Raw genomic sequence first — 14,750 nt, forward strand, 5'->3', positions numbered from 1 at the left:
GAGAAACAGTTCACTTCCAGTGCTGTGGGAAGACGCAACAGACACGGGACTCTAGAGCCTCTTGCTGCGCACCTCCCCCCCGCCCCCAACTGTCCTTGAGCAGAGTTTGCTGCGGGAGCCACACAGATGCTCTCCGGGAACAGAAGCTGATCACAAGGGTCTGAAGACAAACCGTTAAACTTCCACCCAGTCTGACCTCAGAAATAAAAGCCAGCAGTGGGTGCATCCCTGCTTCAATCTGATTTTGTTTCTGATCACAGGAGCAACTAGCTGAGACGGTGTGGATACTTCAAAGAAAACTCATCATCACTTCTGGGCGTCTCCTCTAAGCCCCTGGGCAGTAAGAGGCAAACATTTTTAAATATACCAGGAGAAAGTAAAATCTTTGTTCACAGAAGACTTCCTTTGAAAATAGAAATTTATAGTTGTTTTACATCATTAAAGAAGGAGAGGCAGGTGGTGCATTTAAAAAATACTATGGAACACCAGACCACACCTGCCATCTATTTCTGTAAATAAAGTTTTATTGGAACAAAGTCACTCCAGTTCATTTACAGTGTCTGCCGTTCATGCTAAAATGGCAGACTGGCTCACAAAGCCTTAAAAAGAAAGCAAAGTTGTGGACCTTGATGACATTTTCATAGGTCTACCGCCAATGAGAGAAGTAAGTACAACACAGCAAAGTTCAATGAAGATAAAAGCGTGCAACTTATACCTTTATTTAGAACAGCATTACTTGGCAACATTTAAAATTTACTAACACATGGTTATCCTCACTAGATATATTTTTTGGAAATTTCATCATCTTAAGAATCTAAAATTCTACATGGCTGTGTTCACGATTGTCTTACCTTGGCAGGGCTTGAGAAAAGCCAGGAGCGCTCGGGAAGAGGACCCATCCTTCCCCACAGTCATGCAGGTGCCCCAGCCTGCAGGGTGGGCCGAGACGGAGGGATCTGTCAACTCTCCCGGGAGGGACTCTCTGGCACATGACTCCTGTCTTTCAGAAGAAATCCAGGTGGCATTGCCTCAACTCTTTAAGCAAATTAATCTAAAATTCCATCTGCCTCTCCCCTTGTAACAGGAAAGAAAAAAAAATCTCTGTATAAAACACTGACTGTCTCTGGAGGCTAAAGAACTGACACCGAGGTGCTGGGTGGTGCACTTGGCCGTGCTGAAGCACAGAGCAGAGGCACGAACCAGAAGCTTCTCACTCAGGGCCCCTCACTGTCTGGAGGAGCCCACCCCGCATCTTCCACCTGCAGAGGCTCAGTGCAGGCGCCCCCATCACTGCTGCCCCTGCACTTCTGCAGGGGGCCCTGGTGCCTCTCCAAGCACTGAAGCCTGCGTTCAAATCCTTCAACGATTCTCACTACCTTCAGATCGAAACCCGAAACCCTAAACCCTAAACACAGCACGCAGGCACTCATGACCTTCCAAGAACGTACCTCCAAGCCGATCTTCTTCCCTTCCTCCCTTTCCCCCAGCCAGACCATGGCCCCTCTGCTCCCCAAGCACGCCCTTCCTTCAGCGGCCAGGGAGCGCGGGTAATCAGCTCCCCCGCCTGGTTTGGCCAGGTGACCTGGGACAAGGAACTCCAAGCTTTTGGCCTCAGTGTCCTCACCCCTCAAACAGGATAAAACAACTCTCTCGCCTGCCCAGGCTGCCTAAGAAGCTGGAGGTGACATGATGCTCACCTTGACCCACCTGGCAGAGAGGCAGCACAGGAATTTTCATCCTTTTCAGCTGCAACGCGCTCAGCACCCAGACCCCCATCGCCAGCTTCCACCATCCCACCTGTGCGTCCGAGTCTGGCTCCAACCCTCTCTTCTTCACGACTGCCCCCCCACCCCCCGAGCACTCCTGTGGAAGCCCCTTCTCCTGCCTGAGCCCACCCCGCCCTATCATTTGCTCACCTGCCCCCGCAGGCCCTCCGTCACTAGCCCTGTAAACCCTCGGAGGTGGTGGCCGCCGTGTCCACACCCAGAGCCCAGCGGGGGGCGGGGGGCAGGGGGACTTGTATACAAGAGGTGCTGGACAAATATTTGCCAAACTAACGACCAAGAATTCAAGGTGCTGCTTTCTGTCCCATAAATCTAGGCCCGGTGTTTTCTTTGCGGCAAAAGAAAAAAAAAAAGCAGCCGCAACTTTATTTCATTTCTACTTTGCAAATAAAGAAACTGAAGTATGAGGAAGTATGTTAACGAGGCTTGACTGTGACAATTCTGCTCCCAAGATGAAAACCAGTTCCTCATCAAGCGTCATCCTGGTGACACAGAAAGTTTAATTCTTACACATCCTTGGTTTCAGAAGGGATAGAATGGTCTAATACAGGAGGACCAAGCCCCCAAGTTGAAGTTTATTCCTCTAAGCCTCTCAGCCGCCCTCCACAGAAGTGGTCCAGATCAAGGTCCTGCCTCTTCCTGCATTCCCATCAGAAGAGAACGGCTTGTCCGTGGGTAACAGACCCCAGGGGCTCTCGGAGCCGAGGCCTGGCCTTCCCTGCAGCCCCCGAGGAGCACCTCGGGGTAGAGACAATGCTCGTGCCTCACCAGGCTTCTTTCCCAGAGCCGCTCTGGTCCCGCCCTGGAAACTCATCACTCTGCGGCCACCGTGGGGAGAGGGCCCCAAAAGTGGGACAAAGCGAGGCGCTGGCAGTGAGGGCAGGACTGGGGCCCCGTGGACAAGAAGGCCAGGCGAGCGGCTGGCCACTACCTCTGCAGCTCCTGAGACCACCGGCTACTCCAGGAGCAGCCGAGGGGCACTTGTGACCCTACCTGGCTTTTCCCAAGTAACCAAGATGCACACAGCACCGCTGCAAACCCCACGTGCTTTCTCCTTCTTTGGAGTAAAGCAAACTCTAATCAGGCCGGAGGCTTGTGCAGGCTCTGATGAAAGCGTAGCTAAAAGCTCTCTTCTCTCCTTCTGAGAAAATTCAGTAAAAGATGGTCTTGTGCGTCCTCTCATGCATGAAAGAAGAAAACCGAGGTGGGTCTCCTAGCTGGGTCTGGATGACGCAGTTTGTGGAGTGAATCATCTCTTAACGGTCAGAGCCGACTTCTCTCATCGGACCCCTCGATTTAACCACAGATGAGGTATACCCCGCCCCCAGCACGATAACCACTTCCATGGCACTTTCTGGAATGCTACCAAAGCATCTCAAGAAGCAGTCATTCGAAACCCTTCAGGCAGAAAACTGTCTTCCTGTGTGACCCTTATCCGTCCTTCACCCCAACATCCCAAGATGTCAGAACAAGACGACCCCTTTCCAAAGGGGCTGACCAGTTTAGTGATGAGGGTTTGACAAGTGCAGTGGTTATTATTTACCCCCTAAGCAGAAATGGAATGAAAAGTAATGAGAACAGGCACCGTCCATGCTGAGACTCAACTAGCCCAGGACGCGGGGACTTTTCTAAGCAACACCCCCAGAAGAATGTGAGGCTGACGTCTTCACAGATTCCACCATTCCTGTGTCAATCTCCAAATGCGTAGCTTTTAGGTCTGGGACAAGTTCATGTTTTTAATAAGGAAACAGAGATGAGCAGTGCTACAGGTGGTCCAAAGTCACACAGCTTCCTGGTGGCACCGCTGGGACCAGCACCCAGGAATGCCAACCCTCGGTCCACGTGCAATCTCCAATGGCATTTCCAGGCTCCTCTGACCTTCTCTGTCCGGTGTTGAATCCTCAGGAAGAGCTCGATGGAGATACTCTACCCACGAACAAGTCTATGAAAAAGTAGGCCTTCCACTGCACTTGTATCTTCAGCAGATGTTTGGTTTGAAATGAACCATCAGCTATGCCAAAATCGACAGCCCCTCCATGGGTTAGCTGGCCCATCCTGGCAGCGCCCTTGTGGAACAGGGTCCAGTCCGAGCACCTGGGTTTGAATTTCAGATCTTTTATGTCCAGAGCGTAAGGATGCTCATTACGATAACTTCATACCCGTGACCTCCAAAAGTGTTTTTCCCCCTTAAGACCAGGAACACCCCTGGGTTATGGCTGAACGCAACACTCCTGCGTCATTTACTCCTAAGTTGTAAGGACAGGCTCCAGACCCTAGAGAAGCCTTCAGAACAAAGCACAAGGAAACAGCTTGTCCTCAGCCCAACCTGCAACAGGCATGTCCGGCATTCTTCCCTGCACCCGCGGCCCTTCCCTCTGAGGCTGGCAGGACTCTCCTCTCACTCTTCAGTCTCCTGAGAAGTGCTTTCTGGTAGGTTGCTTCCACGTACCCCAGGAGAAATGCTCATTTTATGTTTTGGGGGGTGCTGGTGGCTGGCAGAGAGAACCCACGCTGAGACTCAGTGTTCTAAGGCCGTGAGCACAGCGGGCTGAAGCACTGACTTGAACTTCGGGTCCCCCCGGAGCTCTGCCTCTGCAGAAGGCGGCAGGAACAGTTCGATGAACACTGAGTGAGTTAGCTCCATACTCGGCACACAGAAGGCCCTATGTGTGTCTTTGCTATGATTCCAGCCAAACATCTGCTCTTTCTGCTCCAACATGTGAAGGCTCCTGACTAGGTGTGCAGTGGTGTTGCTCCTACTGTATACAGAAGTCCCCCAGAGCATCCCCTGCAAAATTTCAAGAGGGCTCTCCAGCTTCCTTCCTGACTGAGGATTTGCAGAGTGGTTCTGGGTCATACCAGCAGCGAGGCCAAGGTTACCAAGGTCTGTAGGTCAATGCAGGCAAGTCAGGTGTGGCTCCAGACCAATGCCAAAGGCCCCTCTGCACTGGAAGGCATCCCCTCCCTGTCCCCTGGGTGTGTGGCTGTGGGGAGGGCGGGCTGGGCTAAGTCCTTCTCTCAGGGCGATGCCAGGTGCACGGACAGGTAAGTAACCCAGGCAGTGTTTCCAGTCTCTGAGAGAAGCTTCCTTCTGAGCAGGGAATTTCAGTTGTGCAGGAACTAAGAGTGACAGGCGTTTTAGGTAATGGTCAGGCCTCTCTTCCAAGTATCAGTCTCACCAGGGTTTCAACTTCTCTGCACCTCTGCTCAGTGGGGTCCAGCAGAACAGTCCTGATGGTCTTTTTCAAAGTATTTTTTGGTACACGTAAGCATTTTTTTTTAATAAAACTGGCCAATTATGACTGGCCAGGTCTTTTAAGTGTTTTTTCCAAATCTTATTTTCCCACAATAACATAGCTATTTTAGGAAAGCCTGAAGGGAAAGAAAAACAACGAGACTGTTTAGAATATGATGTTTCCAGAGCAGCTGCTCTGCATCTCCATCGAGGACCTTCAAAGCCAGAGCCGGGAGGCAGCGCAGTCAGGTGCCCGGGGGGACAGGGGGACGGGGGGGGGGGCCGGATCCACGGCACCAACTCCACAAAGGGCAGAAAGCCGAAGCAAAACGCCCTTCCCATCAAATGCCCCATTTCTTTCATCTTCCCAATAAAGCAGCATCGGAAATCTTTAAAAGAAAATTCAAACAAAAAAACTGACTTGTGGTTCTAGCAAAGCTGTGAACTGAAGAAAAGCAGAAGCCGCTCCCCCACTGTTAATGCAGAAATGCTACGTGAAGCGCCAAAACAAAACCCTCCAACGTTGCTGATGCCTAACTATAAGGTGAGGTTTCCCCCAGAAAAAATAACTCAGAAAGAGGAAGTGAGCTTACACTCAAGTCCTTTTGAAAAACTCTTTATTTGGGGAGGACACAGTTATCTGAGATGACCCCAGCAACACTAGTTTGGGATGCTCATACCCAAAAAACCATTCTGGTTTTGTTTTTAAAGAGATAAAGAAATTTAACATAGCTATAATAATTATTCCCAGAGGCACGACCTCACAGACACAGCTAAAAGAAAACTTTTGAAAGAATATTTTTAAAAGCAATACAGCAAATGGTTAAGTTTGAGGTCATGGTCATATCCAAGCTATGGAGGGAAAAAACCTAACAATTCCTTGTTATGGGATGAAAAAAGTCAAGCAGGGAACTTTCAGAAATAAAAGATGTAAAGTAAAACCAAAAATGGATGGAACAGCACATCAGACACAACTGAAAGTACGAGTGAATCAGAGGAGCTTGGAAGGCGGGCGTAAAGATGCAGAAAATGTGAGAGGATGTGCAGAGGGTGAGAGTCCAACACACGTCTAACAGGAGCCCCAGACGGAGCCGATGGAGGAGGAGGAGATGATGCCTGAGCACTTTCCTGAATTAATGAAACGTGTAAACTCTCAGAGTGAAGGAGAGGCTGGGGTCACTGCTCCCACTTGGTGCCATCACGATGTCACAGAGGAGCTGACCTTGAGCTGGGTCCTCAGAAACGAGACAGGCACTGTCAAACCAAGGCAGGCTTAGGTTTAAAGGAAGCAGTTTCTAAGGGAGAACCAGGATTGGGGTGAGAGGAGCCCTGGCATCCGTGCACAGACCAGGGGGTCAGTGCAGACACTGCCCTTTGGACTGTGACAAGCCAAGCAATCAGATCCTCGCTGCTTAAGGTGACAGGAGTCCAGAGGTCAGGAGAGGGGTGGACACACCAAAAAGGCTGCTTGTCAGGACAGAGCAGGTGCCTGAGTGATGTGTTAACTAAGGGGTCATATTACCGGGACGGCCAGGGGAACCCGGAGTCCAGCCCTATTTTCCTCATGCAAAATGAGGAAAAAGCCACCATCTGGCATCGGGGAGATGAGGGTTCTCAATCTCGGGGACAAAGGGAAAGATATGGATAGTTTGAAAAAAAAATTGGGGGGGCTTCCACTGAGATGAAATAAGCCTTAGATCTTGGGGGGTAAAAAGGTACACAAGATTTTTATGTTGGCTATGAAAACAGTTACAAAACTGAGGAATGAACGCAGACTAAGTTGTTTCTCTTCTGTGTCTGGGCATTTTAGTCCTGAGCCGTCTCCACTGACTGATCCTACATGACACCTAATTTAACAAGTAAAAGCTAAAAGGCTTGCCCTAAAGTCCTCTCCTTCTAACCTAAAACGTACCACTGTTCAAATACGCGTCTATTCAAGGAGCTACGATTTTCTTCCCTGAAATAAAGGACAAGTTCCCGAGGCAATCAGAAGTCAGGCCATGCCTCTCCTTTTAATTTTCTTTCTACCCAACGCAGAAGCCAGGAACAAGTCCACATTCTTTCTACATCCTAAACTCAGTCTCACAGTTTTGAGACAGTCCTTTGGTTATTTTCCTTCTGGCCATTTTAAAGCTTCAGTGATTCCCCTTTCAGTTTCCTTTTTATCTCCCTCTTCCAAGATTCTTCCTTGTCGTCTTTAAGCAACAGTTCATTTCATTTGCATCAGCCTAGAACTTTGCCAAGGCGGCTCTGAATTCATACCACAGGGTTAAATAAACAAAAATATCAATGGCTACATGTTTATTTTTTTAAATTTCTTATAGACCCAAATAGGCAGATAAGCAGGAGGATAAATAGAGGCTAACAGTGTGACCACACCAGTGGTGTGACCTCAGGCAGTGGCTTCAACCCTCGGGGCATTCCTCTGAAATGAGGGGCCCAGCTGGGCCCTGCAGTATTCACTGGAATATAAATGCTAAGCGGGGAAAAAAAAAAAAAAAAAAAAGAGAGAGAGAGAGAGAAACCAGTAGTCAAAATGAAATTTAAAAGCTGACCAAAAATATGAGTACTACAGATGGGCTTAAGTAAGTATAGGGGGAAAAAAAAAGAAGAATCAGACAAAATCAAACACAAATATCAACTCAGGTGGGTAGTTGGGTTTATTTTCAACTCAGGAATATCTGATCTGGGTGTTATTTTTATAAACTTGATTTAAGGAATTACTGCCACCTTATCTATGACTTCTCTACGCACGTTGAATTGTGGCTTAAAACGGTTATTTTCCTCCTCTGTGTATTGCCCGAATCTCTATATTCAGGGCTTAGACACTGCTCCGTGTTTTGTAATGCTCTCGCCAAGCTGTCGGGGGAAAATCTGTACTTCCGATGACAGTGCTTTCAGGACCCCCCAGACTCACTCACGTGCAGGGAGCAGCCATTTACACAGCACTTGTCTTCCCCTCTTTACAGGGAATTACCTGCTTGAGAGAGGTCGACCCCGAAGTTGTCATTGTATCTCTAGGGCTGGAGAAACACATTAAGGCAGATACTTAAGTTCTATGAGATTTAACAGTCTTAAATATGCCTTCTCTAGAATACTGCTACGTGTGATAAATAAACTCTACAAAGCCTTCTTAACAAAATGGCTCTACTGTTAATCGATTACGGGAAAGCGAATAGTTCACCCTGAGACCTGACAGCTGGCTGTGGCTTTGTCCCTGGAACACGGAGATGAGCTCGGTGCCGGGCCCAGTCCTGGGCACCAGCCTTGTGATATCCGTCTGGGAGGCTAATTAAACTGCCTTCGCTCTAGAACACGGCAGGGAGAAAAAAAGCAGAAAAGGAGCTGTAAGCATTTCACAGAACGTCAGGCATAAAAGCTGTGACAGGAGCATCTATCTACCACCCCAGTCAGAAATCTCTCCCTGGGCTTCCGAACCAGACCCGGATCTCCCAAAGCTGTGGGTCCTCCTCTGGCTCCTGCAGCCACCCACCCACCCACATGCAGCCGGGAGACCCCTGTCACCGCCCTGGGCTGATGGGGGATTCATTTTCAGATGCGTAGTAATTTCTCCCCTTCTCCTTTACGAAGCCTTGGAGAATTAAAACCACACTGAAAGGTTAAAGATCTAAGCAGGAGTACGTGACAGTGGTCACATGGGGCTGAATTCACCCCAGAGATTCAGCAACAGTTTTGTGTTGCAAACCTCAACGGTGCAGTTCTGCCCCTAAAAACGTACACAAATCGTGCTTTCCAGGGGAGAGAGCTCCCTCCCCTTCTAGCTTTAAAGGCTCATTTACTAGATTGTCAAATAGGGAGGCGTTGGCTCCGGTGTGTCTTTCACTCTTATTTAAGCCTCTGAGATCATCCGATTTGTTTTTCCACATCTCTGCTATATAAGAGAACTAATCCGACCTGAACTTACACAGACCATGCAAACCCTCAACCTAGACCCCACTATCCACTCTACTTAGCTTTTAAAAACTAACCTTTCGGATTGCGGCTGTTTGCAGCGATCTGATCAGGAAGGGAGGCTGACTTACCCAAACACACCCAACTCACGCACCGCCCACCTCTTCCCTCCATCAGCTTCCAAACAAGAACCAGGCATTTATTAAATGCTGAATAACAAAACGCTCACAGGGCTGGGTTTCACGTTCTGTTCGTTTTCCACTCTGTATTTTGCCTGCATAAGAGTATTTCTGAAGCATTTATTTTAAGTCTGAGTATAACACAAAACATAAATAATGAAAGAATCAATAGCCAAGGCTTCTATTTTAGATATTCCAGAAGGCGCATTTGTACAAATAACTCTGGCATTTTGAAAAATCGATCTTAAGACATCCTCGGAACACATTCCTGTACCAGCCCTCCTCGGTCCCGCCACCCACCCCCCCACCTCTGCCCTTCTTCCCTTAGGAGCCCAATTCAGGGCAGCAAGACCAGTACCTTCCAGGGAGAGGGGGCCGCGCCGACCTCTGACCTACCTCACAGAACATATAAAGAGACAGCAGCGTGAGTCCGAGGTTGTACACCACCAGAATCCCCCGGCAAGAGAACGGCTGCCTCATCTTCATGTATTTTGGTCCCAGCCATACAATCAGCAAGTACAGGATGGAGCAGACCAAAGTCGGGATGTAATTGTCCAGGAGAAACCATCCTTTTACCCTGGGATCTGGGACACAGTAAAAGAACAACATTTCATGAGTAATAACGTAGATATAAAAATAACCAGAATGTCTTTCAAACGTTTAAAAACAAAAAATGTCTCTAACCACAATTTTACAAGTCACCTAACACTGACGTTCCTAAGCCAACAAAGCAAAGAAGAGGACATGTGAGTCTTTGACACACAGCGTCCGGGTGAAGCGTTGGTTCACGTGACAACGTGCCTGTCAGTCATGGGTTTTGCTAAGTAAAATAATTTTTAAAAATCCTTTCCAAAGACTCTTCAAGAAAACAAGGAGAAAGCTAATGTTTCCATTAACTGGACTTATTAACCAGGCTGGCTGAATTATGCATGGGACAATGAAACCCCGACACACTGTCTCTGGGCGCCAGAGTCCTCCGTCGCTGCCAAGGGTCAGCAGGTCTGCCAGCAGGTGTGGACTCAGAAAACGTGCCCTCGGCCAGCTCAGTGACGGTCCCCAGTCCCACAGGCAGTGAGTGCCGTGGTCACCAGAAGAGGAGACAATGACTTTTTTTTTAAAGGGAGGTTGTGAAGCAGCAGTTATCGACTTAAGCGAGGAGACCTACATGGATTCCAGAAAATTCCTGGTGTGGGAGGGAGGCTCCTCTGCCCCCCTCTCCTTTCTTAGGCAGGAAGGAGTAAAAGGGAAATCAGTTCTAAGAAGCTGCTGGCGGCATCCTGACAGCCCTCCCTGGGATGGGGGCGAACTCCCTGGCAGCCAGATCCCCCAGGTGTCACTTGTCCCCTGCAAGATTTGACTCTATCCACTGGCTGATCCCAGGAAGCCACCTCTGCATCCTGCTATGGGGAGCCCCCAAACCTGTAGCCCCTCCACCTATCTACCCCCCTGAGCCCCACCCACCCCCAAGGAGCGCCGAGGCACCTGCGGGTTCCATCCCACCTTCTAAGCAGAAGCAGCCAAGAGGGTACAGTCTTCGCCCCTCCTTGACCTCCCGGCCGGACCATCTTGCTTCTCTCTCTAGCGCTCCTTCCCTTGACCTTATAGGACAAGCAAAGGTGAGGGAGCACACAGGACCCCTGGGGGAACCACCATCAGTCTCCTTTCTTGCAGACGCTCTAAATTCCCCACCCCCTGTCAGTGTATCTTCCATCAGCTTCAGAGGGAGACGCCCCCCCACCCCCACCCCACAAGTGATGCAGGGATGCTGGAGGTGGTTACTGTCGGCTCTGCTGAACTGTGCTTCTCAGAAGCCCTTCAGGGAAGGGGCTGCCCTGCTGAACGATTCTCAACACCTTCTATTCTCAGCTCTGGGCCTTAAGCTGTCAGTTCTGAGAAAACAAGTTCCTGCTTAGCAGCTAACATCAGACTGTTCCATACGTTTGTGTGCACACACGTATGTGTCACAAACACAGCGCACACACAGAAACCTCCCATTTACTTTTACTGAAAGCTGTTTTGCACCTTGCTTTTTAAAATTTTATAACAAATCTCCACTTTTCCGTGTCACCAAGGCTCCAAGTACCTCCTGGGTGGCTGGCCCCAACCCAGGTGGTAACTCCTTGGGGATCTGGCCGATTGTTGAGCCCTCACCCCACACCCTGGTGACTGGTTCCAACTCAGGCACCCCTGAGCTCTGAGGAGGTGTCAGTTTGTGCGGTTAAAATCATGCAAACGATCTGATCTCTTTCCCTGCCTCTGGAGGTGCAGCCTGGAGTGGCAGCAGGCAGCCTGCAACCACGAAAGGTGGGGGAACCTCTCCCGAGGATGCAGCTGCTCACTGAGGTATGCGGAGTAGGAAATGAGAAGATGGGTCCCTGGGTAACATCACTGAGTCCCTGAAATAACCCAGAGCTTGTAACGTAACCTAGTAATTTTACTATTGTTTCAGCCTTTCAAAATTTGATTTTTTTGGAGGGGGGGTGCTCCCATAAAACTAAAAGAAGGCATCCTCCCAACACAGGCGCAGATAGATCTGGCTTGTTCCTTTCCACGGGCTGGACGCTAACCTGTCCCCTACTGATGGGCATCTAGAGTGATTCCAGTTTTGACAAGCACTGCTGCGAAGGACGGTCCTCACTCTGCTGAGGGCATTTTAATTTCAACAGAAAACACCACTGCCCCCCAGAGAGTTTACCGCAAGTGAGACTCTCTCCACATCCTCGCTATCAGCACAGATGGTATCAGCCTGATTTCATCTCTGCTGTACTAACAGATGAAGTTCCTTCTATTGCTTCCTTTTCTATTTTAAAAATCATGAGTCAAACTGAGAACCTCTTTATCTGTTTAAAAGCCTCTTGCAGTTTCCCAATGACTCGTTCTATGAGCCTAAAAGTTCCTTCTTTACAGATAAGACGTTAGATGACACTAGAAGCAGGTGTTGTGTGAAGCTGACTTGCTTCCTACAAGATAATAAAAGAGGAAGAGCAGGACAAGGAGCGAGCCCGGGTGTACACATTTACACACCGAGGTGCCACAGCACGGGAGGACGTGAGAAAGCCCTTAAAATCGTAAAAAGGGAAGGGTTTTCACTCCTCCTGCAGTGCCGCACTGTGAAAAGCCATTTCAGCTGGAGAGTCACAAGAATGGAGGGAGACGTGGCACCAAGCGTGGCGAGACCACTCCCCGGTTACAAGCTGCACATCTCATCTCCCGCTCAAGTCCGCGGAGGGTCAAAGCGCCCAGGTCTCTGCTCCGGCAGCCAGGGTACCCTGCACCAGGTCACGACCTCAGGGGACTCCAAGCCCCTGGTGTCCAGGACAAAGCATCAGTTTAATCACAGGAAACGCTGATGTTTTTTAGAATCTCTTCATGCAATATTTACAAGTGCCTGTAACAAGGGGCGGGGGAAGGGAGAGGGGAGAGTAAGCAGAACCCCAGACCACCTTACCTCGGGTGCCTAGCCATGCCTTGAAGTAGGTACTAAGTGAAGCGTCAAAGTGTTCCATTTTCAAACCTATTAAGAAAAAAGAAACATGGATTAATCTCTACTCAAAATGCTTCTTATAAAGTACTTTTTCATAGAACAAGAACAAACGCTTCGCAAAGAATATGCTCTAGATGAGGTTTAAGTTCCTTGTGTTAAATTTTTTTTTTTAAACTCACAAGAGTTATGTGCTAGTTCTAATTTGAAAATCCAGACGAAAGACACCATCCTGTGAATTCACTTCATAAATGAAGCACCAGTTCTCTGTGCTGCTTTTCTCAGTTCCGTAACAGCTCTCCCGGTGAAGATGCGGTCTCGGCGGGGAGGAGGGGAGGACTGGGTGAAGGGGGAGCGGGGGTGGCGCAGGGGGTGGGGAGCCGGCAGACAGGCACGCGGGTTGGGGGGAGAAGGCGGTGTCCTCTGCTGGGTGCTCTGACCAAGCACTGTCTTAAAGCTCTTCACGTCCACAGGAAAAAAATCCCAACAGTTAAAATGAAAAGAGGAAGTGAGAAAAGCTCATCACTTGGCTCCAACACAACCCCTCAGCCCCACTTTTAGAAGGAACCCACTGGTACCATTTCTTAGGTGTAAATTTCAGAGATTTCTCTCTCTTGAGCACAAAAGAAGTCACACCAAATGGGTGTGTTGACCATTGTGGATCACGACCCGTGAACAGATGATCAAGTCAATTCCTCATTCAAAATAACAAACTGGTCATAATAAGAGAGCTGAGCCCTCGGTGAGAATGAAGATACACTGTTTCGTGAACCTTCAGTGTTAGTGTTACTGTATCTTCTAAGTATGATGTACTGAGCTGTGATGTGAAATATATTCTGTGGTAACCACAAGAAAAAAAAAGCTGGAAAAACACTTACAACTGAGTAGTGTATATACCGCTTGCTTATTTTACTGAAGATGGATATACAAGCACTGATAGACTATCTCCACCTCCTAAGATTTTATAACTCCCTACATTTTCCCCCCATTTAAGATCTGTATTTACAGGGTAGCTTAGCATCTTTTCATGGCATATTGGCTAGATTTTCTATATTAAAGTTAGGAGGCATATGTTTTCAACTTTCTTGGTCATTCCTCTTATAACCACTTTCTAAGGGCAAAGGCAAAATTGGTTTAATTAACTAGGCAGTTAATAATTTAATGCTACCTCTCTCTTTGGCCTGTCACACTATAGTGTATGTATCCTTTGCCTAATTTCATTGATAAAACCCATGAATATGAAATTAATATATAGAAATCTGTTGCATTTCTGTATACTTAACAATGAAATAGCAGAAGGAGAAATTAAGGAAACAATTGTATTTATCATCACACCAAAAAGAACAAAATACCTAGGAATAAACCTACCTAAGGAAGCAAAAGACCTGAATTCCCCAAACTGAGCTATTTGTAGACAAGTTAATTGGACCTCCTGCCCGTGACACGGAGGAAATAATAAACTGCCTCTACAGCTGTTAGGAAGAGCAAATGGTCTAGTGCAGCCAAGGTCCTCAGAGCAGCGTCCAGCATGCAGCAAGCCCTCCCGTAAAAGTCTCCTACCGTGTGTCCGCCGCGGCCTCTCCTCCACAGTGGCACTGCCGGCCGGCCACGCGTCCTTGCCCACCAAATGCCACCAGTGAGCCCGCAACGCCCACTGCAGGTCCTAACACCCCTGGAGGGACAGCAGCCGAAGGTGGAAAGACATCTCAGGAGACAGGAGCTTGTCAGCAGGAGACGTTATCTCAGTAAGAAAGACAAGGCTGATGTGAACGTACTAATTAAATACCTACTGTGTACAAAGGACAGTGGAATAGGGAAAGACACAGGGGCACACCTGGAGACCTGGAGCAGACTGGACGTTCACAAGGGGGGAGAGGCAGATGCTGAACACCAAAACCAACCCAGGCTGCCAATGAGAGGATGTGCAATGTGGCATGAACAAGCCGTGCATACACGTGTAACACCAGGCAGGCTGTGAAAGTCCCGCCAAACAGCAAGTGTCCTGGGCTCTAACGCCCGGGGCACATCTGACAGAGCAGGGAGGGCATCACTCAAATCTGTAACTAAGAGCCCTTTCAGGGGCCTGGAACCGGTTTTGGTTTCTGTGTAGGGAGGATGCTGCAGAAAAGCCAGAAGCACAAGAAAAGGCATGTCCAGAA

General features: G+C 48.7%; 1 protein-coding gene across 2 annotated transcripts in view; it reads right to left on the bottom strand.

The window, feature by feature from the left end:
- ELOVL5 (ELOVL fatty acid elongase 5) overlaps nucleotides 1-14,750 on the bottom strand; it is a 57,805-nt gene that overhangs the window by 8,553 nt on the left and 34,502 nt on the right. Inside the window, exons 2-3 of one of the 2 annotated variants that reach the window (XM_074348916.1) lie at nucleotides 12,559-12,624; nucleotides 9,507-9,694 (exon numbers count right to left, since the gene is read on the bottom strand). In XM_074348916.1, the coding sequence (XP_074205017.1) occupies nucleotides 9,507-9,694; nucleotides 12,559-12,616 (246 nt within the window). In that variant the 5' untranslated portion in view covers nucleotides 12,617-12,624. Of the gene's footprint in view, nucleotides 1-851; nucleotides 930-9,506; nucleotides 9,695-12,558; nucleotides 12,625-14,750 lie in introns of those variants that run through there. The other variant, XM_045509224.2, reaches the window with a different exon arrangement.

This window comes from Camelus bactrianus, chromosome 20 (assembly GCF_048773025.1).
Source record: "Camelus bactrianus isolate YW-2024 breed Bactrian camel chromosome 20, ASM4877302v1, whole genome shotgun sequence".
Classification (NCBI taxonomy): Eukaryota; Metazoa; Chordata; class Mammalia; order Artiodactyla; family Camelidae; genus Camelus; species Camelus bactrianus.